This window comes from Danio rerio, chromosome 17, assembly GCF_049306965.1.
Source record: "Danio rerio strain Tuebingen ecotype United States chromosome 17, GRCz12tu, whole genome shotgun sequence".
Taxonomy (NCBI): Eukaryota; Metazoa; Chordata; class Actinopteri; order Cypriniformes; family Danionidae; genus Danio; species Danio rerio.
Genome location: NC_133192.1, coordinates 9,217,501 through 9,243,286, shown reverse-complemented (window position 1 = coordinate 9,243,286; position 25,786 = coordinate 9,217,501). Strand labels below are relative to the sequence as shown.

The following is a 25,786-nucleotide window of genomic DNA, read 5'->3' as shown; positions in this document are numbered from 1 at the left end:
AGAGAAAAAATATATACTATATAGATACTATAATAGCTTATATTTCTATTGCAGGGGTGCTCAACCCTGTTCCTGGAGATCTACCCTCCTACAGAGTTTAGCTCCAACTCTGATCAAATACACCTGAATCAATTATTAAGGACCTGAACAGCACTTGATAACTACAGGCAGGGTTGCAACTGAAATCTGCAGGAAGGTAGATCTCCAGGAACAGGGTTGAGCACCCCTGTTCTATTGGATTGCGACCCCTGGGGTACATTATATTAAATACACAGCAATAGCATCAGATAGCGGATTGATTTTATAACACCAGGTTGAACTTTCTGGTCCATTTACAGCACTGTATCCATTAAAAAACAGAAACGAAGAATATACTTGGGTCTATTGGTGTGTGTGCACCATTGTATGCAAGGTTTCTGTATTTATAACCACCTCAGAGGATATTGGGGGTCGCGAGTCACTGGCATTGTCATTTTAGGGGTCAGGGGCTGAAAAGTTGGCGAACCCCTGGTCTAGGGGATGGTGGGGTTAAAATATACTAATATACAAAAATATACTATTTACAATATATACAATACTGAGACAAAAAAAGAAGGGAAGAGCTGGCAGAAGGGACGCGGGCGGCGCTAAAGAAATGAAAAGAACAAAACCCAAACTAAACCTAACTCAGCAGAAACATCTAGCTAACTAACTATGTGAAACAAAATAATTAACACGCAAAATCCTGACTGTCTACTCTATCTATCTATCCAAAAAGTACAAGGGGTACCGCTCGCCCCTAACCTAATGTACTATACAGAGGAGTTGTCCTAAGTGTTCCAAAATGTATGTCACGTGACCTTCTTACCTGTCCGCTTCGTCCAAGCCTCGTAAACATTGTAAACTGAGAAGGATATACGATTAACGGACAGATTATGTGCACTGTGCAACAACAAAATACAGTTAGACGGGGTTATTTTTCTAAACGCAACGCAATAACACAAACAAGCGGTAATAAAAAGCAGAGAAACAGAAGTCAAGAGAGGGCTAGCGAGTGGTCTGGCGGTTGCTTTTATGATGGGCAGTCTTTGCTTATTGGATGTGACATAAAAGTGACGTAACTGGGGAGGAAATGACTGATAGCTGAATGGACCAATGAACGGAACCTGAGAATAATAAAAAAGCAGATATGGGAGAACAGAGCGAGAGAGAGAGAGAGAAATGAAAAAACACAGAGCAACAGAGCACAAATAACACAAATACATAACACCCACACAGTCCAAACACATGTTCATTAGGTGAGTTGGATGAACTAAATGGGCCGTAGTGTATAAGTGTGTGTGTGTGAATGCAAGAATGTATTGGTGTTTCCCAGCACTGGGTTGCGGCTGGATCCACTATTTATAGGACATTCCTATTTGCCAGAATAGTTAGCGGTTCATTCCGTTGTGATGATTATTATTATTATTATTATTATTATTATTATTATTATTATTATTATTATTATTATTATTATTATTATTATTCATTAATTTTACCTTAGTTAGCTAATGATTGTTTTCAGAAATGCATCCCAGATCATTCCAAGTAACCACATAGCATCCGCCCAAAACTTCTCATGTAACCACATTGCAACTCCTTAGCAACAACTAAGAGCACTTGAGGATGATATAAAAATCTTGAGATGTTATTGTAATATTAACTTTATAATGCATTTGGTTGCACAGGCCTTGTTTCATATTTATACTTATTTCTCATTACCTGCATGTACAGTGTGCATGCCTACTAAGGGCTCAAAATCCCACAAATCGTTCCTTAATGTATTAATATCTTATGTTTCCACAGGTTTAATTTCGTGACCACGTCATCTCACGTCCATCTAATTAAATTCGAGTTCTGGGAGATGAAGTATCGCCTCATGGCATTTCTAATGCTGGCGGAGTCAAAGCTCAAATCATGGATCATTAAATACGGCCGGCGGGATTCAGTGGAGCTCCTCCTGCAAAATTACATTGTACGTCTTCCAGTGAGCTCAATATTCAATCAGATTAAAAAGATACAATTCAGCTAAGATATCTCACGTCTTTTTTTAAACAGGTGTTCATTGAAGGTCACAAGTTCTTTGAGCAATATGAAACCACTTTCCGCACCCTGAAACAGGCTGCAGACACCTACTTGAAATCTGGGACTTCAGGTAAGGCGCAGCTCACTTTTATCCACTATTTTCCTGAGGCTGGAGATTCATGGAGCTTTTTATATTCATTGCCTGGCAGCTATTATGAACTCTAGCTGCCAAAAAGAGCCTATTGCTTTGTGATCAGGCAGCCTGATTCTGTCAAGTATCTGTGATAAGAATGGAGAAGTTTTGTAGAATAATAAGTATTTCTTGGGCCCTGTCTACACCTGCTTTTAGGAAGTGGTTTTGTTAGTCCAATTAAACATTTTAAAGAAACACTCTACTATTTTTTTTTGAAAGTACGCTAATTTTGCAATGCATCAAACTGCTTTTTTTATGGCCCGTTTCCACTGAGGGATAGAGTTCGGGTCGGTATGGGTTACCTTTATCAGGCTTGCGTTCATATATCAAATGAGAAGCACTTCTCACTAAACAGATGCTTTATACACATAAATACTTGTGTATAAATGTTCATTACTAACCTTTCAATGAACATGATTTGATTATAACTGCAGATCAATGATAATGCCTACTGTAACGTCTGCATTTATATAAAATAAATAAATAAATGCAACATATATGAACACATACAGACCCTTACAGTCTCCCATATGGTACCAATTACTAAAAAAACTACACACAGCATACATTTAGTCCTTAATTAGATTCTAAAACAGCACGCAACACATCGCTCACAGTCAGTGCAAACCTTTCATCTGTGTCTGTAATATTCAGCAGCACATGTAACCTCTTGTTGTGATTGGGATTGATACAAACAACTGAAGGTAAGATCCAAATGCAGGTTTATTCGAAGGTCAGGCAAGCAATGGTCAAAACAGGTATGAACAGGAATATGAGGGCAAATCCAGAGTCGTAATCGAGGTACAGGCAAAAGGTCGAAAGGCTGGTGGCTAAACAGGATAACTAGGAAACTAAGCTAGATTCAGACACGGAGAAACAAGACAGGGAGAAACGCGTAGAAATGTCACCAAACAGTAAACAAGACTCGGCCCAGTGAATCAGTCTGTGTGCTGCTTAAATACTGTGTGAAATCTCAGTCTGTGACAGGTTTCAGCTGGTGATGTAATCAGGAAGATGAATGACCAGGCGTGCGTGATTGGGAGAAGTGCATGTATGAAAATGTAGTCCTGGGGAATGCGGAAGTGAAGTGAATGATGATAGAGGAAACCAGCGATCTCCAGAGAATGATCGCTGGTTATCGTAACATAGCCCCCCTTCTAAAGAGCGGCTTCCAGACGCTTCAAATACAGTTCAGGCGGGAGGTGGAGCGGAGGCGGAACAGGGGGAGGGATGGAGGGCCAGGACCATGCAGCTGGAGCGTACCTGGGGCGTGGAGCTGAGGCGGGCCTGGAGCGTGGAGTTGCAGAAGACCCGGAGGAGGGAGCTGCGGAAGGCCTGGAGCGTGGAGCTGCGGAAGACCCGGAGCGTGGAGTTGTGGAGGGCCTGGAGCGTGGAGCTGCGGAAGACCCGGAGAGTAGAGCTGTCGTGGTCCTGGATCGTTTGACAATGGAGGACCTGGAGCGTGGAGCTGCGGAAGACCCGGAGAGTGGAGTTGCGGAGGGCCTGGAGCGTGGAGCTGCGGAAGACCCGGAGAGTAGAGCTGTCGTGGTCCTGGATCGTTTGACAATGGAGGACCTGGAGCGTGGAGCTGCGGAAGACCCGGAGAGTGGAGTTGCGGAGGGCCTGGAGCGTGGAGCTGCGGAAGACCCGGCAGGACAGGAGGCTTGTAGGGAGCCGGCAAGGCGAGGAGCTGTGACCATTTGGGAGGCTTAGGCGGTGACCGTTCGGGAAGTTCAGCAGGCGGCGGCCATTCAGGAGGCTTGGGCGGCGGCGGCCATTCAGGGAATTCAGGTGGCGGCAACCATTCAGGGAGTTCAGCAGGCGGCGGCCATTCAGGGAATTCAGGTGGCGGCAACCATTCAGGGAGTTCAGCAGGCGGCGGCCATTTGGGAAGCTCGGACGGCGGCGGCCATTCAGGAAGCTCAGGCGGCGGCGTCGACTCTGGCTGCGGCGTGGACTCTGGCTGCGGCGTGGACTCTGGCTGCGGCGTGGACTCTGGCTGCGGCGTGGACTCTGGCTGCGGCGTCGACTCTGGCTGCGGCGTCGACTCTGGCTGCGGCGTCGACTCTAGAAGCACTGGACGGTCTGGCAGCACTGGACGGTCTGGCAGCACTGGACGGTCTGCAGCACTGGAGGGTCTGGCAGCACTGGAGGGTCTGGCAGCACTGGAGGGTCTGGCAGCACTGGAGGGTCTGGCAGCGCTGGAGGGTCTGGCAGCGCTGGAGGGTCTGGCAGCGCTGGAGGGTCTGGCAGCTCTGGAAGGTCTGGCAGCTCTGGAGTTTGCCTTTCAGGGACATGAACAGATTCAGGACAGGAAGCCATCTTGTGAGCTGGCATACTGGAAGCGGCCATCTTGTGAGCTGGAAGACTGGATGCGGCCATTTTGTGAGCTGTATGTGCGGTGGTTGAATGATCAGCAAGCCCCGGTGTTATCTGGTCTTGCTGTACACTGCCCCTCCCCAAAAAACATTTAGGATTTTCCTCCACCTCACCTACGGTGAAGGAAGAGTCCACAGTGAGTAGCGCATAGTCCAAAAAATCAGAGAATGTCCCTCGAGAACGAACACTTGAAAGTGTGCTCTTTAGCGGCTCATTAAGCCCATAAATAAAAAAAGTCAATGAGCATACAGTCTGGTAATTCAGTGGTGTTAGCGATCTCCAAATAACACTGGATGTGATTCTCGAGGGATTGATTACCTTGGCGTAGACGAACCAAAAACACTGCTGGATCCATAATGGCCGAGTCTTCTGTTGTGATTGGGATTGATACAAACAACTGAAGGTAAGATCCAAATGCAGGTTTATTCGAAGGTCAGGCAAGCAATGGTCAAAACAGGTATGAACAGGAATATGAGGGCAAATCCAGAGTCGTAATCGAGGTACAGGCAAAAGGTCGAAAGGCTGGTGGCTAAACAGGATAACTAGGAAACTAAGCTAGATTCAGACACGGAGAAACAAGACAGGGAGAAACGCGTAGAAATGTCACCAAACAGTAAACAAGACTCGGCCCAGTGAATCAGTCTGTGTGCTGCTTAAATACTGTGTGAAATCTCAGTCTGTGACAGGTTTCAGCTGGTGATGTAATCAGGAAGATGAATGACCAGGCGTGCGTGATTGGGAGAAGTGCATGTATGAAAATGTAGTCCTGGGGAATGTGGAAGTGAAGTGAATGATGATAGAGGAAACCAGCGATCTCCAGAGAATGATCGCTGGTTATCGTAACACCTCTGTTAGAGAGTAATTCAGTCATTCAGAGTTCATAATAGTCCAAAAGGCGACGATAATAGTTAAACATGATAGTTTGTTTATTTTTGGTTGCTAAAAGAAACATTCGCTCTTTTGCTTTGTCTGGCTTCTCTTTTGTTTTTTGCATGTCAAGGTCAAGGTCAAGGTCAAATTTATTGTCTATTGTGTATTAGAAAATAGGTTCTGCTATACATAAACACCAACAAGATAACATGTAACATACATACACATTAAAATCGAATCCTAAAATACCTTCTTATATAAATATGATTCTATAAAATCAGTAATTAAAAAAATAAATAAATAAAAAATACAATGTGCCCCCACTTCCCTCTGTTGTGCCAACCAATCCCGTTACATTAATCTACGACCGTCCTTCCCTACTTGCTCATTGATCAATTTGATTGAAAAAGGAACGAAAGAATGTTTAAATCTATTGTACGTGCATAATGGGACCCTGTATCTTCTGCCAGAATTCATCAGCTCATACTCCATAGACAGAACATGTGAAGAATCAGATAAAATCTTGTTGGCTTGTTGGATTGTGCACAACTTAAAGATATATTTTAATAATAATAATAATAATAATAATAATAATAATGCCTTACATTTATTCAGCGCTTTTCTGGGCACTCAAAGCGCTTTACACAATGGGGGGGAATCTCCTCATCCACCACCAGTGTGCAGCATCCGACCGCACACCACACACCAGCTGATTGGTGGAGAGGAGACAGAGATGAAGCCAATTGGAATATGCGGATGGTTAGGAGGCCAAGATGGATAGAGGCCAGTGGTCAGATTTGGCCAGGATGCCTCGGTTAAACCCCTACTCTTTTTCGAAGGACATCCTGGGATTTTTAACGACCAAAGAGAGTCGGAACCTCGGTTTAACGTCTCATCCGAAAGACGGCGCTCACTGAGCAGTATAGCGTCCCCGTCACTATACTAGAGCATTAGGACCCGCAGAGACCGCAGGTTGGGCGCCCCCTGCTGGCCTCACTAACACCTCCTTCGGCAGCAACCTAGCTTTCCCATGTAGTCTCCCATCCAGGTACTGACCGGGTGCAGCCCTGCTTAGCTTCAGTTGGCGACCATGTGAGAGTTGCAGAGAGCTAGCTGTTGGCGAACCAAGTGTCTTGATTCCCATGATTTTTCCTGCCACTCTCATCAGTTTATTTACTTGGGTTTTTATTTTTACTGTCAGATTCCCAAACCAAAATCCCATATCTTAAAATAGACTCTATTGTTGCTTTATAAAAAAGTCAGCATTATGCTGCTACTCACTGCAAATAATCTTAGTCTACGTAAAAACTGTAATCGCTGATGGATTCTTGCACAAAGACTTGACACTTAAGAGTGGCAATTAAGTTCACAATTAATATTCACCCCTAAATATTTCAGTCAGTCAGTCAGTGTGTCAGTCTCGCATTTGTTAGTTTCTGACAGGGTCGGATGACGATGACAAGGTTTGAGTCGACAGTTTTTGTAATTTTTATATGCATATATTATTACGATGTAATGTCTCAGGTGTGTGTTTAAAAATGACACTTTGAAATAACCTGCTGTAATGTCTGTGATTATATAAAATAATTAAATAAATGCAACATAAATGAACACATACAGACGCTTACAGTCTTCAATTCAATTCAGCTTTATTTGTATAGCGCTTTTACAATGTAGATTGTGTCAAAGCAGCTTCACATAAATGGTCAAAGTAACTGGATCAGGGTAGTTCAGTTTTTAGTGTTTAAGTTCAGTTCAGTTTAGCTCAGTTCAGTGTGGTTTGAAATCATTACTGAGAGCAAATTCATCGATGCGTAGCTGTCCAGATCCTGAACCATGCAAGCCAGTGGTGACAGCGAAGAGGGGAAAAAACTTCACCAATAGGAGAGTGAAGAAAAAAAACATTGAGAGAACCAGACTCAGTTCGGCACGACCATTTTAATTTCTTCGCTGGCCAAAAGTCTTCCGATATGTTACCAGTTACAGATAAACCACACACAACAGACATTTAGTCCTTATTTAGGTTCAAAAACAACAAGCAACATATAGCCCACAGTCAGTGCAAACCTCTCATATTTTTGCTTGTTTTAAAATAAAACTCACTTAATTTAAGCATAATGTTTCTTACACTTGTTTTAACTTTGAAATATAATTATTTTGCTTTCACCATTGGCAGATTATTTAGCTTGTTTTGAGAAAAAAAAATATTTTGACATAATATTTCTAAAAACAAGTATTTTGTGCTTTTCTTTAAAATGCTTCTTGATTTAAGAATTGTTATATATTTGGACCAGAAACAAGACAAAAACTTAGCATAGATCATCGAATCGGATTAGACCATTAGCGAGTGTTTTGATAATTTTCCTATTTAAAGCTTGACTCTTCTGTAGTTACATTGTGTACTTAGACTGATGGAAAATGAAAAGTTGTTGTTTTATAGGCCAATATGGCTACAAACTATGGCTGCGTACGAAACCGCATACTTCCATACTATATAGTACACTAAAATCAGTATGTGAGCCGAGTATGTCCGAATTCATAGAATTTGAAAATTAGTATGCGAGAAGTACCCGGATGACTTACTATTTTCGAATCTGGAGTGTGCATCCCATGCACGCTGCGCTATCCCATAATGCCCTGCGAGAGAATTCATGAATGGAAGTGAGGCGACGCAACTGACGCAGGTAAGTCACGTGACCATGACAAAATGGCGGATGTAGTACGTCCAAATTCCATTCATAGTTTTCACGTTCATACTGTATAGAACGTACTTTTCTGATGGCCGAGTAGTACATTTAAATTCAAATGCAGTGAGTAGTAGGCGGTTTCGGACGCAGCCTATATTACTCAGATACTTATACAATATCATAGCGCATGCTGCAGCCATGGTATGGCAGCAAAGTTCCTTGATTATTCCAGTATGCTGGAATGAGAGCAAAGAAAAAATGTTTACATTTTCCATCGATGCTCAAAACCAGCATTATAGAATCATGCATTGTGATGATACAATGTCAGCTTTAATAGTTACTATTATTTTTAACTAGAGAAACTGTTTCATGTTCCAGATGGCAAAATCACCAAGAGAGGTGAGTTTAGAGAAAGCAGAGTACGCTTTAGCATAGTGATTAGATAACGTGATTGATCTTGACTGACAGTGCACAAGTGTTTAACATCACATTACAGTGATTTCACTTCTACTAACACCTGCTGCCAGTACACTTAGTCCGCTAATCAACAATACTGGCCACTGTCCTGAATCCAGGGATCGATTTGTGTGGGTTGTGCCTCGCGCACCTTAAAACCTAAATAGAAATCTCATATAGTGCAATAAATGAAAGTTACATACATATGACCTACAAGTTCATACAGTATATGGTTTTCACATATAAAAATATAGCATATATGCAACATATATTTGAAAGTGTTGTAAAAATGGCTGTTTTTCTATATATTGTTTTCTTGCATGTATGTATGTATGAATGTACATGATAAAATATATTAGCTATAATTTGATATATGATTTTTAAAAAATATAAAGTAAATTTTATATATAAAATACATCATATGAACATACTGTATATGAGCTTTTTTATTGGCCATAAGTGATATTTTAATTTTCTGAGATTTTCTGAGATACTGAATTTTAGCAAATTTCTTTAGCTGTAAGCCATAATTAACAAAAAAATAAAAAATAAATAAATACTTGAAATATGTCAATCTATGTGTAAATTATCTATATAATGTTTGAGTATAATGAAGTGCCTGAGTAGTATAATGTATATATAATTGAAACCAGAAGTTTACATACACTCTAAAAAAAGGGAACATAACCATTTTTAAATAATGTCTGATGATAAATCATACTAAACGTTTACTATTTTAGGTCCGTTAGATTACCTAAATCATTTACATTTGCTAATTGCCAGAATAATAAGAACACTTTTTTTTTTGTTTTTGAGAATTTTTCAGCTTTGCTTTAAAACTGTGTAACTTTGATGAAATGTATTGGGTATCCTTCCACAAGCTTCTCATAATGGTTTGCATGAATTTTGGCCGATTCCTCCTGACAGAATTGGTGTAACAGAGTCAGATTTGTAGGCTGTCTTGGTCGCACAAGCTTTTTCAACTCTGCCCACAAATTTTCTATAGGATTGAGATCAGGGCTTTGTGATGGCCACTCCAAAACATTCACTCTGTTGTCCTTAAAGCACATTTTAACTAAGTTGGCAGTATGCTTAGGGTCATGGTCTGTTTGGAAGACCCATTTGTGGCCAGGTTTTAATTTCCTGGCTGATTGTCAATCAGAAATTTTTTAAAACCCTTGACACCATCATCTGAGGTTTTTCAGAGGCATAATAATCTTATTGTTTGTAAACTTGACTTTCAGGAAAAGTTATAACAATTTCTCAAAAAATCTCTCTCTTATTATTCTGCCATTAAGCAGAACAGCAACAAATTTGATAATCCTAACTTACCTAAAAGAGAAAAAGGTTAGTCACATTAGCATCTGACTTTTTAAAAAAAAATGGTTTTGTGTTTTATATATATATATATATATATATATATATATATATATATATATATATATATATATATATATATATATATATATATATATATATACTTTTTTAAGCAAATATGTATATATTAGTAGTTCGATAGTCACTGTATATAAAAAATATATACAAAAACAGCCAGTTTTGCTGTATTTTGAAAAATATGTTGCATATATATTTTTATATGTGAAATCCAAATATGAACTTGTACAGTATGTCATATATGTAATTTGTATGTATTTTCTATGTATCAGATTTCTATTTCGGAAATCAACCTCACTATTGAATTTGTGTTTCAAGTCTGTGATTGATTTATAATGTGTTTTTCCTTCAGCTGAAGAGGTTGAGGGAGTGAATAAGTTTCTGAGCGATGCAACAGCACAGTGGAAAAACCTCTCCGTGGAGGTGCGCAGCGTCCGCAGCATGTTGGAGGAAGTGATCTGCAACTGGGAGAAATACAGCAGCACAGTGGCCAGCCTGCAAGCCTGGCTGGAGGATGCAGAAAAGATGCTCAACCAATCAGAGAGCGACAAACGGGTGTGTTGGGAATGTTCTAATTTTTTTTTCTTTTTTTGTGTTTATTTAAATCAGGGGTGCCCAAACATTTTCTTATGAAGGGCCAAACTTCAACTTTATTGAGGGCTGTGGGTCGAAAGTAAATATAGCAAACTGTTTTACATTAAAATTGCCATGGGTAATTTTGTAATTTATTTATTTTCAAATATTTATAAACAAATAGAAAAAAAATACTTCAACCTTATTTAATAATGCATTCTAATTTTTTAAAAATGTTTTTTTTTAACAAACTTCTTACAATAAAACAACTTTATGGAGTTAAATGCTGAATATACTGAACCTGCCTTTGCCTTGATATGCGTGATGATGTCCTTGGCTTTGTCCCCTATTCATTAAGTGACAGTATGTACATTTATTTAAAAAACCGGTCCCACTTTATATTAAGTGTCCTTACTATGTACTTATATCAAAAAATAAAATACAATGTACTTACTGTGTTTATAATGTATTTAAGAACAGTTGTGGTGCTTTTGAGTTGGGATAGAGGTTGGGTTATGGACAGGTTTGGTGGTATGGGTAGGTTTAAGAGTGGGTTAAGGTGTAAGGGATGGTCAGCAGTGTATTTACAAATGTAACTACAAAAGTTAATTACAGATGTAATTACATACATGTTTTTATTTAAGCATAAGTACACCGTAAATACATGTATTTACACAATAAGTACATTGTAACAAACTATTAAATCCTGTGTAAGTACATATTAGTTAAGGCCACTTAATATAAAATGGGACCAAAAAATCTGATTCATTTACAACATTTAATTGAAACATTTTACTTCAGTTTGGCTTTTTTTGTAGCTCAGCAATAAAACAAACAAAAGGTTAGATTAAAAGGCCTTTTACAAGAAAATCTCTGTTAAAAGGCCATCATTTTCCCTCTGGCATGCCAAATCCAATAATATAAAGGGCCAAAGTTTCCTAGTTTGGGCATTTCTGATTTAAATGTTCATTTGAGTACAATTATAAAGTAGTTACAGTTGGTCCACAGTGTGCAACCTTAAAGGAATAGTTCACCCAAAAATGAAAACCCACTCATTATTTACTCGTCCACAAGTGGTTATAAACCTTTATGAGTTTCTTTCTTATGGTGAACACAAAAGAAGATACTTTGAAGCAAGCTGAAAACCTGTAACCATTGACTTCTATTGTAGGATAAACAAATACTATGAAAGTCAATGGTTGCAACATTTTTCAAAACATCTTCTTTAGTGTTTAAAAGAAGAAAGAAAGGCATAAAGGTTGGAAACAAGTAAAGTGTAAGAAAATGATGATGACAGAATTCAAATGTTTGATTAAACTATCCCTTTAAATTACCTTACAATATGAAGACAAACAATAAACATTATACAATATACAATGTACATATGGCATGTGTATTGGTTATACATTATACTCGCATTTTACATAATTATAAAAAGAAATATAACATTAAATAGGTTAGAGAAAAATTAAAAAGAACAAAATAATTAAGTTTACATCGGGTGAAAACGAGACAGTTTTTTCCAGAATAATCTTAAATGAACTTCGTTATGCATAGACAGATTACGGTAACACTTTAATTTGATGGTGCATTTGAGTTTTATACATTCATTCATTTTTTTGTCGGCTTAGTCCCTTTTTTAATCCGGGGTAGCCACAACGGAATGAACCACCAACTTTTTCAGCAAGTTTTTACGCAGCGGATGCCCTTCCAGCCGCAACCCATCTCTGGGAAACATCCACACACACATTCACACACACACTCATACACTACAGACAATTTAGCCTACCCAATTCACCTGTACCGCATGTCTTTAGACTGTGTGGGAAACCCACGCGAATGCAGGAAGAACATGCAAACCCCCCACAGACACCCAACAGAACCTTCTTGCTGTGAGGCGACAGCACTACCTACTGCGCCACTGCTTCGCCCCATTTGAGTTTTAGTAGACTGCTTAATATGTCGATATGCTCCTTCAACAGACATTTAACTGACTATAACAACCCCAACCCTAACCCCAACCTAACAGTCTACTTATAATTTAATAAGAATTTAGTTGGCATGTTGATGCAATGTAACTTAAGTTTAACAATTGAACCATCAAAATAAAGTGTGATCCAGAATACATGCATATTTTTGTACATATATATGCTTTTTTGTATACATATATACAAACTACAACATTTATTATATGCTTATGTTTATCCATCAAATGAGGATCTTCTATTTATTCATATCAACAAAATCAAAACGAAATCTCTCTGAAATATATTCAACCCATTTCCTCCATTTTGGGAAAGTTAGGTCTTTCACATGATACACTCACTCAGTGCTTTGTGGTAAAGTGTGTGTATTCATCTGCAGGAGTTTTTCCGGAATCTTCCTCACTGGATTCAGCAGCACATGGACATGAACGATGCTGGGAACTTCCTGATCGAGACGTGTGATGAGACCGTGTCCAGAGAACTGAAACAGCAGTTGCTGCTTCTCAACGGCAGATGGAGAGAGCTGTTTGTCAAAGTCAAACATGTAAGACCTTACCTTGTGTTGTTTTTCATCATGAAGAGCTTATATTCGACCTTACGAGGCATTTTTATTTATTCCTTAAAGGGATGGTTCACCCAAATATAAACATTTTGTCAGCATTTTCTTACCCTTGTTCCAAACCAGAGTTTCATCTGTTGAACACAAATATAATAAACTGATATTCTGAAGTATTTATTTCTTTATTTCAAGTGTATGTGCCTTCAAATGTACATGAATATTATTCTTCTTTTGAGCACAAAACTAGCTAAATGTCTGCTTTTTTTCTTCTATTATTTTTTTCTTGCTCAAAAGAACAAATTCATTCATAAAATAACAGCTTGAGTATGAGCAAATGGTGAGAAAATGTTAATTATTTGGTGAACTTCATTTTGAAGTCAAGGCTTGCCTCACCTGTCAGGGTTCTGCCACTCTGGTCTTGGAAATTCTTGTTTTGGTGGCAGAGCTCTGACACTAGCTGTGTCTGGTCCTGTTTCTGTCTCTGTGTGCGCGCTCTTGTACTCATGTTTGTGTTTTCGTCTGTTAGCAGCGTGGTGTTTCATTCCCAGCGTCTCAGTCTAGTTGGTTTCGGTTCTGGTCGGCGCTGGGATGAAGCATGCACGCTGCGTGTGTGAGCGCATGGTGAGTGTTTTCATTCATCGTGTGCTCGTGTCTTGCGTCTGTTATCAAAGCATGTGGCTGCGTGTTTACATTGTGGTCACGTGCTTTTGTCGTGTGCTTCAGAGTTGTGCTTGTCTTGTCATGAACATGCGGTTAATGAGTTCTCTCATTGGCTGCATGTTCTTGTCCTGTTTTATGTGAGCGCATGGCTTGTCTTGTCTCTGTCATGTGCTCTCCCGTCTATTGTCTACTCCCACCCTCCTTGTTAACTCATTATTAGTTTGTCATGTTCACCTGTTTGTGTCAATTTACTTTTGCTTTAAAATCCCCTCATGTTTTCAGTCCTGTGCCAGTTCGTTGTATTAACTCCCCATGTGTTCCTGCTTTTGTTCTTGTCGTGCCAAGTTTGTTAGTGTTATAGTTATGTTTTTCCCCCTCGGGGTGGTTTTTGCTGTTCTTTTATTTTATTTCTATTATCAATAAATTGTCCTGCATTTGCACTTGAGTCCTCGCTCCCTCATCCTTCCTGAAACCCTGACATCACCGAACATTAGATTGAATTTTTCTTGCAAATAGTTTTTCTTTTCAGACCCTTTCTTACAGTCTGTCATCATTCTCATTAGCATAATAATTTGATGTTATAAAATGCATTATAATTGACATTTATGCATTTAACAGACACATTTATCAACCACTAATCTTAATGTTTATGTTACATACATTGCGTATGTAATTCTAATGGCCTATTTATTCTTCACAGTATGCAAGAGCAGACGAAGTGGACAAATTGAGGAAGGATTATGATGACGGGATTGAAGCTTTAAAGGCGTTTATTGACACGGCCAATGAAAGGATGAACACTCCCGTTCAAGTGTCTTTTCTCAACATACGGACATATCTACAAGACGTTGAGGTAAAATCCATAGCATGAATCCACTTTAGAGTGATAAAATTACCTTTACTGACAAAATGATTACATTTATATGAGTCTGATAAAAAATAATAGGTAACACTTTTGTTACCTTTTTTAACTAGTGGCTTATTACCTGCTTATTATTAAGATACTGGCTGTTTATTTGTGCTTGTAAAATACATATTCTGCATGATCTTATTCTACACCCCTAACCCTACCCAATGCCTAAACCCAACTACTATATAATAATATTAATTGATTAGTTTATTGAGGCAAAGGTCAAAGGTAATGGTTTGTTTTTGAATTAAATTAAAGTGTGAGCAAATTATATTTAGAAATATAATTAGAATTTCAGAAGAACCGTTTTCCATTTAAACATATTTAATTATAGTTTGTTCATGTGATGCAAAACAGATTTTCCCAGTTTACAGTGTCACATGATTTTTTAGAAATCATGTTAATATGCTGATTTGCTGCTTAAATATACGTTTCTTATTATTGTCAATATTGTCCAGCAATATAAAAAAAAAAATCATATATATATATATATATATATATATATATATATATATATATATATATATATATATATATATATATATATATATATATATATATATATATATAGGTTATGGTAGAGACATTTTTCTTTTTTCCTATGATTACTGACATGTGCAGGAACCATTAAACATTAATTACAGCAACCTAGACCACACATAACCTCAAATTTGAGATTACAAAAAAATTGTTTCTTTTTTGGAGGGGTTTATTATAACACAGACAACATGTACAATAATTTTAATCACTGTCAACAGTGTTTCATGAAAATGTAAAGGGTTTTCTTTAAAATTGTACCAAACTTTTGCATTTACACCTCTCAATGTGGATTTGGGAAGCTTTTGAATTTGGGTAGGCAAAATCCAGGCGGAAACCCCAAAATAGTACTTAACTTTAAGAAGTTAATAGACAACATTTATGTTATAAATTGATTAATGCAACTCATAGTTACTGTATAAATGACTTAATATCTTTAAAAATCTTTCTAAACCCAAACATTTGAACTGTACTATGTATAGTATATTAAAATCTTCTCCAGCACTAGCTTTATTCCAGAGTGCGCTAAAAACTTGTCTCGTAAATTTTGCCTCATTTAGGTTTTGTTTCTGTTTCTCTTTGTTGTTTTGTTTTATGTGTACAGCACTTTAGTTGTTTAGTTTTGTTCACACGTGCTTTATACATAAATTGAGTTAAGTTGAGTATAATATAAGAAACACTAAAGATTATGTGCAGTAGCCCTCCTGAATATTTTCTCCCAATTTCTGTTTAATAGAAGGACAAGGATTTTTTTCAACACATTTTTAAATATAATAGTTTTCATAACTCATTTCTTAAAACGGATTTCTTTTATCTTTGCCATGATGAAAGTAAATGATGTTTGACTAGATATTTTTCAAGACACTAGTATTCAGATTAAAGTGACATTAAAAGGCTTAACTAAGTTAATTGGGAAACTAGGCAAGTTAGGGTAATTAGGTCATAAGTCATTGCATATTGCTTAATAATATTGACCTTAAAAAAATTAAAAGCTGCTTTTATTCTAGCTGAAATAAAACAAATAAGAATTTCTCCAGAAGAAAAAAATATTTTAAGAAATACTGTGAAAAATTCCTTGCTCTATTAATAATCATTTAGAAAATATTTGAAAAAAAAAAAGGAAATAACAGGAGGGCAAATAATTTCAACTTCAACAGAACATATCCCTTCACTTCTTATAGGACATCAAGCACAAAGTGCCCTCCATGGAGGCGGCCTATAAGACGGCCACACGCAACGCACAGCAGCTGACCAAAGACCTTTCAGAGGACGAGATTGCACACATGCTGAATAACATGACAAACATCAAGGATGAGCTCAGCAAGGTGCCTGTCCTGAATTTTTCCTTCATAAACCATCACATTTAACCGTAATCACACTATAACCTCAATGTTAAATGTCTCCTTCAGATAAGAGAGAGAGCTCTGCCCCTGCTGAGGGACTCGCAGGCCATGCTGCCTCCACTGGAGGAGATGGAGAAAAATATCACTGGGTTCTACCAGTCGCTGGAGAAGGCCAGCCGCATCACTTCCTCTCGGGACTCAGAAGCTCCAGGAGACTTCACGCAGAAGTGTCAGGTAACTTATGGAACAAGTTAGTTCGCTCTAATTTAGAATTGTTGCATCCATTACCAGTTTTTTTTTCTTTGTTCAACTGCTTGAAGAAGATACTTTGAAGACTAATGGAAACTTCATTAATTAATTTTCCTTCGGCTTAGTCCCTTATTTATCAGAAGTTGCCAGAGCAGAATGAACCGCCAACTATTCCAGCATATGTTTTACACAGCGGATGCACTTCCAGCTGCAACCCAGCACTGGAAAACACCCATACACTCTCACATTCACACACAGAGTCATACACCACAGCCAATTTAGTTTATTCAATTCACCTATTGCGCATGTGTTTGAACTGTGGCAGAAACCGAAGCACGCTGAGGAAACCCACGCCAATAGGTGGAGAACATGCAAACTCCACAAACTGGCACAGCCTGGACTTGAACCAGCGACCTTCTTGCCGGAGAGGACAGTTCTAACCACTGAGCCACCGTGCCGCCCAGTGATGTTTTCTTAAATCCATTGAAAATCGTATAATATATTTGACTATAGTATTTAGGGCTGCAATATAAAACATCAAATTAGTTGTCAACGAATGCCGGTATTGATTAGTTGGGGTGCTCATGTTTAAAATAAAAAAATGCAGATCATTAAAGTGGTATACTTTTATACATAAATTATACCCTGATTTGTGGTTTAATATAGTTAATATCGATAATAAGATTTATTGGGAATGCCGTTATCGATTAGCTGTGTTGCTCATGTTTAATAGGACTTGTTTAGCTTTTTGTTAAACTTGAAATGGGGTATACTTTTATATATAAATAATACCCTGATTTATGGTTTAATATTGTTATAATAAGCAAAACGTCAAATAAAAAAGTGTCTAGTTTGTAATAGATTAATCAGTTAATCTCCCAACTAATCAATGGGCAGATATCTGTTAGGTGCAGCCCTAATATTATTCAGTGGTGCAGTGGATAGCACGTTTGCCTTACAGCAAGAAGGTCGCTAGTTCAAGCCTAGGCTGGGTCAGTTGGCATTTCTGAGTGGAGTTTGCATGTTCTCCCCATGTTGGCGTGGGTTTCCTCTGGGTGCTCTGGTTTCCCCCACAAGTCCAAAAACATGAGGTATAGGTGAATTGGGTAGACTAAATTGTCTGTAGTTTATGTGTGTGTGAATGAGTTTGTGTGGATGTTTCCTAGTGATGGGTTTCAGCTGGAAATGTATCTGCTGGGTAAAACATATGCTGGATTAGTTGGCGGTTCATTCCGTTGTGGCGACCCAAGATTAATAAAGAGACTAAACTGAAAATGAATGAATGAATGAATGAATGAATGAATGCATTCCTAATAGTATATTTGTTGCAAATCAAAATAATTTAGAGTGAAGAATAGTTGTAATATTGTTCAATTTTCTTGCTCTGTTAATCAATATTTGAAAAAGAATTAAAGCATCAGCTGTATATTTGCAGTTAATCGTCTCTCTTTGATTGTTTTTCTGTTCATATAATCAACAGGAGCTGGTGACCTATCAGCAGAGCTGTAAAAAGTGTCTGTCAGTGATTGATAAAAACCATCAGGTTATTCTGAAGTCACTGGACACCAGTAAGAACCTCAAGCACCTGGACACATCACTGCTGGAGAGGAGAATCACTGAGCTTCAGGCTTCTTCACAGGTGAGAATGCACCTGTAGAGGACAAAAGTTTCATGTTTGGCAAATTTGTGACTATTGGTTGCAAACTTGGGTGAATCTGAGCGCAATTAGAGCTCTTTTCTGAAACTTTAGATTAGACACATTGATTATTTTCTCAAAAAGTAGTTCATAGAAAAAGGATAATTAACCATCCGGTTGACTTACAGGTCAAAAATAACCCGGGCACCATTTTAACAGCAGAAAAAAACAAACAAACAATGTTTTTTATCTTAAAATTTGGTGACTAATGATTAGACCCAGACAGAATCGTTGGACATTTTTTGCTATTTCTGCAGAGAATTTTGGAAAAAGTCTGCGGATTATGCAGAATGATTTTAGGAATATCTTAAGTAAAAACTTAATATATGAAATAAAAAAGGTAACACATTTTTAACTTGTATTTAATGCTTACAATGCAAATCCAGTTAGATCCACTTATTTGGTAAAGAAAGCAAGTCTCATAATAGATCTACTAAAAGACAGAACATAATACTTTACAGACTGTATCGTAAATAAATCATATGAACATTTTTATATTACTATAATTTTATTACAATAATATTAGTGAAATGAATTTAAAAACTGAATAAGTATAAATGTACACACATTTACGCAAGTTAATAAATAGACTCAATCATAAGCTAAAAATCTGCGGAAATCTGTGGAATTCTGCGTCCCCAGATTCCATGTGGGCCTACTAATGACCCAGCATTCGAAAAAATGAACCATTTTCATATTTTCATGAAATTCACAGTATAACATTTAGGGCACAACGCTTATGCTTCGAGTCAACACACACACAAATACACAATAGGAATATACCCTTTACTTTAGTCAAAAATGAATGTTGCCCAATGGTTAAATATTAATCAAATACTGCACACTGATGAGAAAAAAAACCCAGACATTCTCAGAGTGTTTTTTCTTTGTGCAAAATAGATTCAGGGATTAAAATTTAATTTAGCTGCTTTATTTTAGAGGTTTAGTGAAAGCGGGTCATTTTTGACCCAAAGGGCAAATGGTGTTTAGAATTATAGGTCTTTAATTGGTGTCAGGGTTCTGCCACTCTAGTCATGTAAATTCTTGTTTTGGTGGCTGAGTCTAGACACTAGCCCTGTCTAGACCTGTCCTGTTGTGCTCAGCTCGAGTTTTCTTGGGTCGAGCACTTGTTTCTGTCATTGTGTCTGTCTCTGTTTGCGCGCGTCGTCGTGGGTGTGCACAGAGCGTGCACGATCCCGCTTACTGCGGTTGCGCGGGCTCTGCGTGCCTCGGACGTGCGCTCTTGTACTTGTGTTTGTGTTTGTTCTGTCAGCATCACACTATTTTATTCTCAGCGTCTCCGTCTTGTTGGTTTCGGTTTTGGTTGATGCTGAGATAAAGCATGTGCGTTGCATATGTGTGAGCGCACGATAAGCTGTTTATCTATCGTGTGCTCGTGTCTTACGTCTGTTGTCAAAGCACGTGGCTCTGTGTTTACATTGGGGTTGCATGCTTTTGTCGTGTGCTTCAGTGTTGTATACTTGTGTTGTCATGAACATGCGGTTAATGAGTTCGCTCATTGGCTGCATGTTTTTGTCCTGTTTTATGTGAGCGCATGGCTTGCGTTGTCTCTGTGTGATGCGCTCTCCTGTCTATTGTCAAGTCCCCCCCTCCATGTTACCCCATTATTAGTTAATTATGTTGATCTGTTTGTGTTAATTTACGTCTGCTTATAATCCCCTCTTGTCTGCTGTTCTGTGCCAGTTCGTCATCATATGTCATCGTTTGTAGCCTTGTCTTGTTGCCTTGTTCCAGTCCTGATCCCCGCCAGCCTTTCCATCCTAGTTTGTTTTGATTGTTTATTTGTTTCATTAGTGTTTTCCCCCTCGGGGTTGTTTATTTTGCCTTTTATTTTATTTTATTTTATTATGAATAAATACTTATTTACTCTGCGCTTGGGTCCTCGCTCCTTTTTCCCCAACCACTGACCGTGACAATTGGACTACATTGCTCATTTAAAAAAAGAAAAGAAAAATGAAGGCGTCAAAATCCAGAGCTTATCCTGACTGCAGAAAACTCCAAAAATCCTCCAGAATGGTCTGAGAGGAGCTGATCTTGACTTTATTTTTGTTAAATAAATGATGGCACGTTGTAAGATGTCATGTTTGCATTGTTGTGTGTGTTGTATCTGAAAAGGGCATGGTGAAAGAAACCACAGAATGGAAGCAGCATGTGGAGGCGAACAGCAGCCTTATGAAGAGATTCGAGGAGTCTCGTGTGGAGCTGGAGAAAGTTCTCAAAATAGCTCGCAGCTCGATGACTGAGAGAGGAAACCCAGAGGACCTTCTGAAAAAGCACACTGTGAGAAACCAAAGCCAGCAGTCTATTCTAGTGCTCGGCGAATAGGCCGAAAGCAGATCGAACTTCATTTGATGTTCACAAGTTCACATTTTTAAAGCTGACATGATTTATTAGTAATATTTCTGTTGGATGTGCTGCAGGAGTTCTTCGGTCAGCTGGATCAGAGAGTTCTCAATGCGTTTCTGAAAGCCTGTGATGAGCTGACAGATATTCTGCCAGAGCAAGAACAGCAGAATCTACAGGAAACAGTCAGGAAGCTGCACAAACAGTGGAAGGTCAGAGAACCATTACAGTGATCACAATTATGACCATTTACATAGATATATAGAGTTGATTAAATTATTCGCTTCTCTGATGAAATTTTGCACATATTTTCCAAGTGCTGTTTAACAGAGCAAAGTTTTTTTAAAGCATAATAATTTTTAATAATGAATACATTTTTTGTCTTTGCCATGATTCATTAATTCATTCATTTTCCTTCAGCTTAGTCTCTATTTTAGGGGTCGCCACAGCGGAACGAACCGCCAACTATTTCAGCATACGTTTTACAAAGCGGATGCCCTTCCAGCCTCAACCCAGCCCACACGGAAAGAACCTATAAACATATATGTTTTAACATTAGTTTTGATATAGGTTTTTAATTTATGCCACATATATAAAATTGGACGTTTTCCTATATTATTTGTACATATATGTACATATAAATGTACATATATGTGTACATACATTATATACGTGCATACATGTACCTAGGTATATGTATGCAAATATACAGTTGAAGTCAGAATTATTAGGCATGACTAGGCAAGTCATTTGACAACAGTGGTTTGTTTTGTAGCTAATTGGAGAAAATACGGGTTCCATAAAATAATATTGACTTATTTTATTATGATAAATATATGCTGGAATAGTTGGTGGTTCATTCTGCTGTGGTGACCTATGAAAAATTAGAGACCCAGCCGAAGGAAAATGAATGAATGAATTAATGAAGTTGCTTTTTTTGTATACGATGGACGAAATCCAAGTACATTTATTATGGGTCGTGTAAAAAGGTTGGATAGCTATAGTGTATCAGGGCAAAAAATCTATATAAATAAATGCATGATTCCTGCAGGACGTCCAGACAGAATTTCCCTATCACCTGCTGCATCTGAAGGTGGATCTGGAGAAGAGTCGCCTGATGACATCACTGCAGGAGTGTCAGGCCGAACTGGCCCGCGAAAACCGCAGTTTGCCCAGTGTCGGCAGCGAGAGGTTAATTAAAGAGCACCGAGTGAGAGCCAGCATCTGTAAACCCACTCTATATGTCCTGTTTATGGAGGAAATACTAATGCCGAATCTCTTTATGCAGATGTTTTTTAAGGAAAAGGGTCCACAGGCTCTTTGTGAGAAGCGGTTACAGCATATGGATGAACTGTGCTTGAAGCTCCCGGAAAGCCAACAGGCTCAACAAACCCTGGTGATCGCCAGAACAGCATTTGCAGAGGTCAAAGAGGAGATTGACAGCACACACCAGAGACTAATGCAGCACCCGGACAAGTGGAAGGAGTTTAACACCAGGTGAACCACTGACTTTTTGAATATAAACTGGTTTGGGGCTGTTGTTATTAAGTGAGAACCAAATTGAGTCAACAATGATAAAGTAAGCTGAATTATTATATGCTATATTTAGCTTACTTATAAATACAGTTGAAGTCAGAATTATTAGCCCCTCCCTGTATATTTTTTCCCTAATTTCTATTTATCGGAATTATTTGTTCTACACATTTAATAGTTTTAATAATTCCGTCTAATAAGTGCTTTCTTTAATCTTTGCCATGATGGCAGTAAATAATAATTTACAAGATATTTTTCAAGATACTAGTATTCAGCTTAAAGTGACATTTAAAGGCTCAACTAAGTTAATTAGGTTAACTAGGCAAGTTAGGGTAATTAGCCAAATCATTGTTTAATGATGGTTTGTTCTGTAGACAATAAAAAAACAGCTTAAAGGGGCTTAAAATGGTTTTAAAAAAAATTTAAAACTGCTTTTATTTTAGTCGAAATAAAACAAATAAGAATTTTACCAGATGAAAAAATATTATAGGAAATACTGTGAAAAATTCCTTGCTCTGTTAAACATAATTTGGGAAAAACAAAAAGAAAAACACAGGAGGGCGAATCATTTTGACTTCAACTGTATATTAAAATATTCATGAAAATATTCATGAAAATATTTAGTACATTTTCTAAACTTATTTTTTGCTAATTATAAGCACTGCAAATAACTTAATTTAGTCAATTTAAAAGACCTTTTCTCAGTATTTTGAATTTTGTGAGACCTCAGATTACAGATTTTCAAATAGTTGTATATGGAACAAAAATGAGTCCTATCCCACCAAACCAATCATCAATAGAAAGTTTTTATTTCTTTTTGTTCAGATTTTCCATTTCCAAAAATTGACCCTTACGACTGGTTTTGTGGTCCAGGGCCACATTTAGATGCTTAACAGCTAAAATAGCAATTCATGAACTTAAAATTCATATCAAGTATTAACATTGTTATTTTGCTGTTTGTTATTGTTAAACCTCTCTAAAATAGTCTGTATTGTATAAAGTACTCTACACTGTAAAAACACAAATCAAGCGGGGTCCGCTTGCACTGGCTGCCAGTTGCTGCTCGCATCAAATTCAAAGCTCTGATGTTTGCCTACAAAGTGACCTCTGGCCTTGCTCCTTCTTATCTGCTCTCGCTTCTGCAGATCTATGTGCCCTCCAGAAACTTGCGTTCTGTGAATGAACGTCGCCTCGTGGTTCCATCCCAAAGAGGGAAGAAATCACTTTCGCGAACGCTCACGCTCAATCTGCCCAGCTGGTGGAATGAACTCCCTAACTGCATCAGAACAGCAGAGTCACTCGCTATTTTCAAGAAACTACTAAAAACCCAACTATTTAGTCTCCACTACACTTCCTAATCTGCAATTGCCTCTCTGAATATCACACTAACTGTACAAAAAAAAAAAAAAAAAAAAACTAATACTACTAATACTTTCCTTCTTAGACTTTACAGACCTAAAACTTGCCTATAGCACTTATTCATTGTTGCTCTTGGTTGTGTAAATTGCTTCCTTGTCCTTATTTGTAAGTCGCTTTGGATAAAAGCGTCTGCTAAATGACTAAATGTAAATGTAAATGTAAATTAAATTAACTCAGTTGATTTTACACATTTAAGTGGATTGAACATAAAACAATTAAGTTGTCTTAAAAAAACCCTCATGAATTGTGTTGATTCAGCTCGTTTTAAATAAGTTGTTTGAACAAGCAGCAAAACTCATTTTGAGTATTTACAGTAAATAAATGTGACTAGAACTGGGGTGTCCAAACTCGGTTGTGGAGGGCCGGTGTTTAGTGTAACGAAGGGTCTGACACAGAGGGATCCATTTGCAGTATATTTATTAAACAGAGTTTAATAACAAACAGCACACAGATGTTAAGCGTGTGCGAACTCACATCAAACACAGTTGTAGTTAGTCGAAGGGCTGGCGGCTGGCAAACACAGGGTGAGTATTCAGGCATGGGTCAAAGGCAGGCGGCGAGGATCAAAGTATGCAGGCTAAAGTTCAGGGCAGGCAATACAGAGTCGAGAATACAGTCCCAAGGTTGTCAACGGGAAAGCAGGCAATGATCAGGAACCGCTCAGTAGTGTTAGCCGGGGTAGAACAAGACTTCGCACTGAACTGGAGTGAGAGTGTGGCTTATATAGGTGAGTGTGGGTCGTTAGCGGGATGAGGAACAGGTGTGTGCGCTTATCAGTTTAAGTGGATGATGATGTAATGTCTAGAAGTCCGGTGATGATGACCTCTGCTGGCCAGAGAGGGGAACGACTGGGACCGAGTCGGTGACATTTAGCTCCAACTTCCTTTAACACACCAGCCTGGACGTTTCTAGTATGAGTGAATTGTAAAATCAAAGCTGAAGTATTATAACTTTTATGTGTGATTTTATGTGTGTTTTACAGGTTTTCTGAACTCTCTGCTTGGGTTACATCAAAAGAAAGTCAGCTCAGACTTTTGCGAAACAGAGCTGGAGATCCCAGCAAGTTTGGACAAGTCAAGTCCACCATTGAGGTGAGACTTTTTTTTTTCTCTTGTTTTTAGTACAAATATCTAAATATCCTAAATCAAGACAAGCAAAAAATAGTGTTTAATCAATCAGGCAATGGCGTAAGCAAACTTATCTTATGTCAAAACAAAAAACAAGATTATTTTGCTTTCCGCATTGGCAGATTATTTTGCTTGCTTTAACCCTTTAAGGTGCAATACTTGAAAAAAAAAAGATTTTTGGCCCACATCTTGGATTGAATAACATACTGACACAGCTCTAATAAATATTATGATAACCTATAATAATGATAACCTATGAATTAAGGTGGTAACTGTGGAAAATCTCACTTCATTTTGACTTATTATTTCTACAAAAACTTTAAGTAAGAAAAGCATTTTTGCTCTCTGAAAAAAAGTGTGAGAGCGGTATGACTTATTAATAGTTTTTGTTTATGATCTGCAGAGTCTGAGGAACGATGCTGAACTGCAGGAGGGGAATGTGAGCTGGTTGAAGAACCGTTTGGCTGCTCTGATCGAGATCTGCACAGAAAGTGATGCTCAGAGGCAGGGAGCCGCTCTCAGCAAACTCTCCAATGACTTCAAGGGTCTCCTCATCTCCCTTTCTGAGGTCAGTATATATATATATATATATAAGGGGTGTAACGGTTCACAAAAATCACAGTTCGGTTCGATAAGATACATTGGTGTCACGGTTCGGTATGTTTTCGATACAGCAAAAAAAGAAAAAAGTCAGAGGATTTCTCTGATTTAATTTTTAATGTATTAAAACTAACATCATAAAAGTATGATCCTGTTTTTTTTCTTTTACTTTTAATTTAAACAGTGATAGAGCTATACTTCAGGGGTT

The 25,786-nt window shown here is 38.1% G+C and overlaps 1 protein-coding gene across 1 annotated transcript in view; it reads left to right on the top strand.

The window, feature by feature from the left end:
- The window catches only part of syne1b (spectrin repeat containing, nuclear envelope 1b), a 329,470-nt gene that overhangs the window by 76,520 nt on the left and 227,164 nt on the right, over positions 1-25,786 (top strand). Inside the window, exons 16-30 of the mRNA XM_017351755.4 lie at positions 1,825-1,993; positions 2,077-2,173; positions 8,551-8,571; positions 10,376-10,578; positions 12,961-13,125; positions 14,501-14,653; positions 16,429-16,572; positions 16,657-16,824; positions 18,320-18,478; positions 20,672-20,836; positions 20,977-21,111; positions 21,951-22,109; positions 22,188-22,396; positions 24,834-24,942; positions 25,382-25,546. Of these exons, the coding sequence (XP_017207244.3) occupies positions 1,825-1,993; positions 2,077-2,173; positions 8,551-8,571; positions 10,376-10,578; positions 12,961-13,125; positions 14,501-14,653; positions 16,429-16,572; positions 16,657-16,824; positions 18,320-18,478; positions 20,672-20,836; positions 20,977-21,111; positions 21,951-22,109; positions 22,188-22,396; positions 24,834-24,942; positions 25,382-25,546 (2,221 nt within the window). The remainder of the gene's footprint in view (positions 1-1,824; positions 1,994-2,076; positions 2,174-8,550; positions 8,572-10,375; positions 10,579-12,960; positions 13,126-14,500; positions 14,654-16,428; positions 16,573-16,656; positions 16,825-18,319; positions 18,479-20,671; positions 20,837-20,976; positions 21,112-21,950; positions 22,110-22,187; positions 22,397-24,833; positions 24,943-25,381; positions 25,547-25,786) is intronic.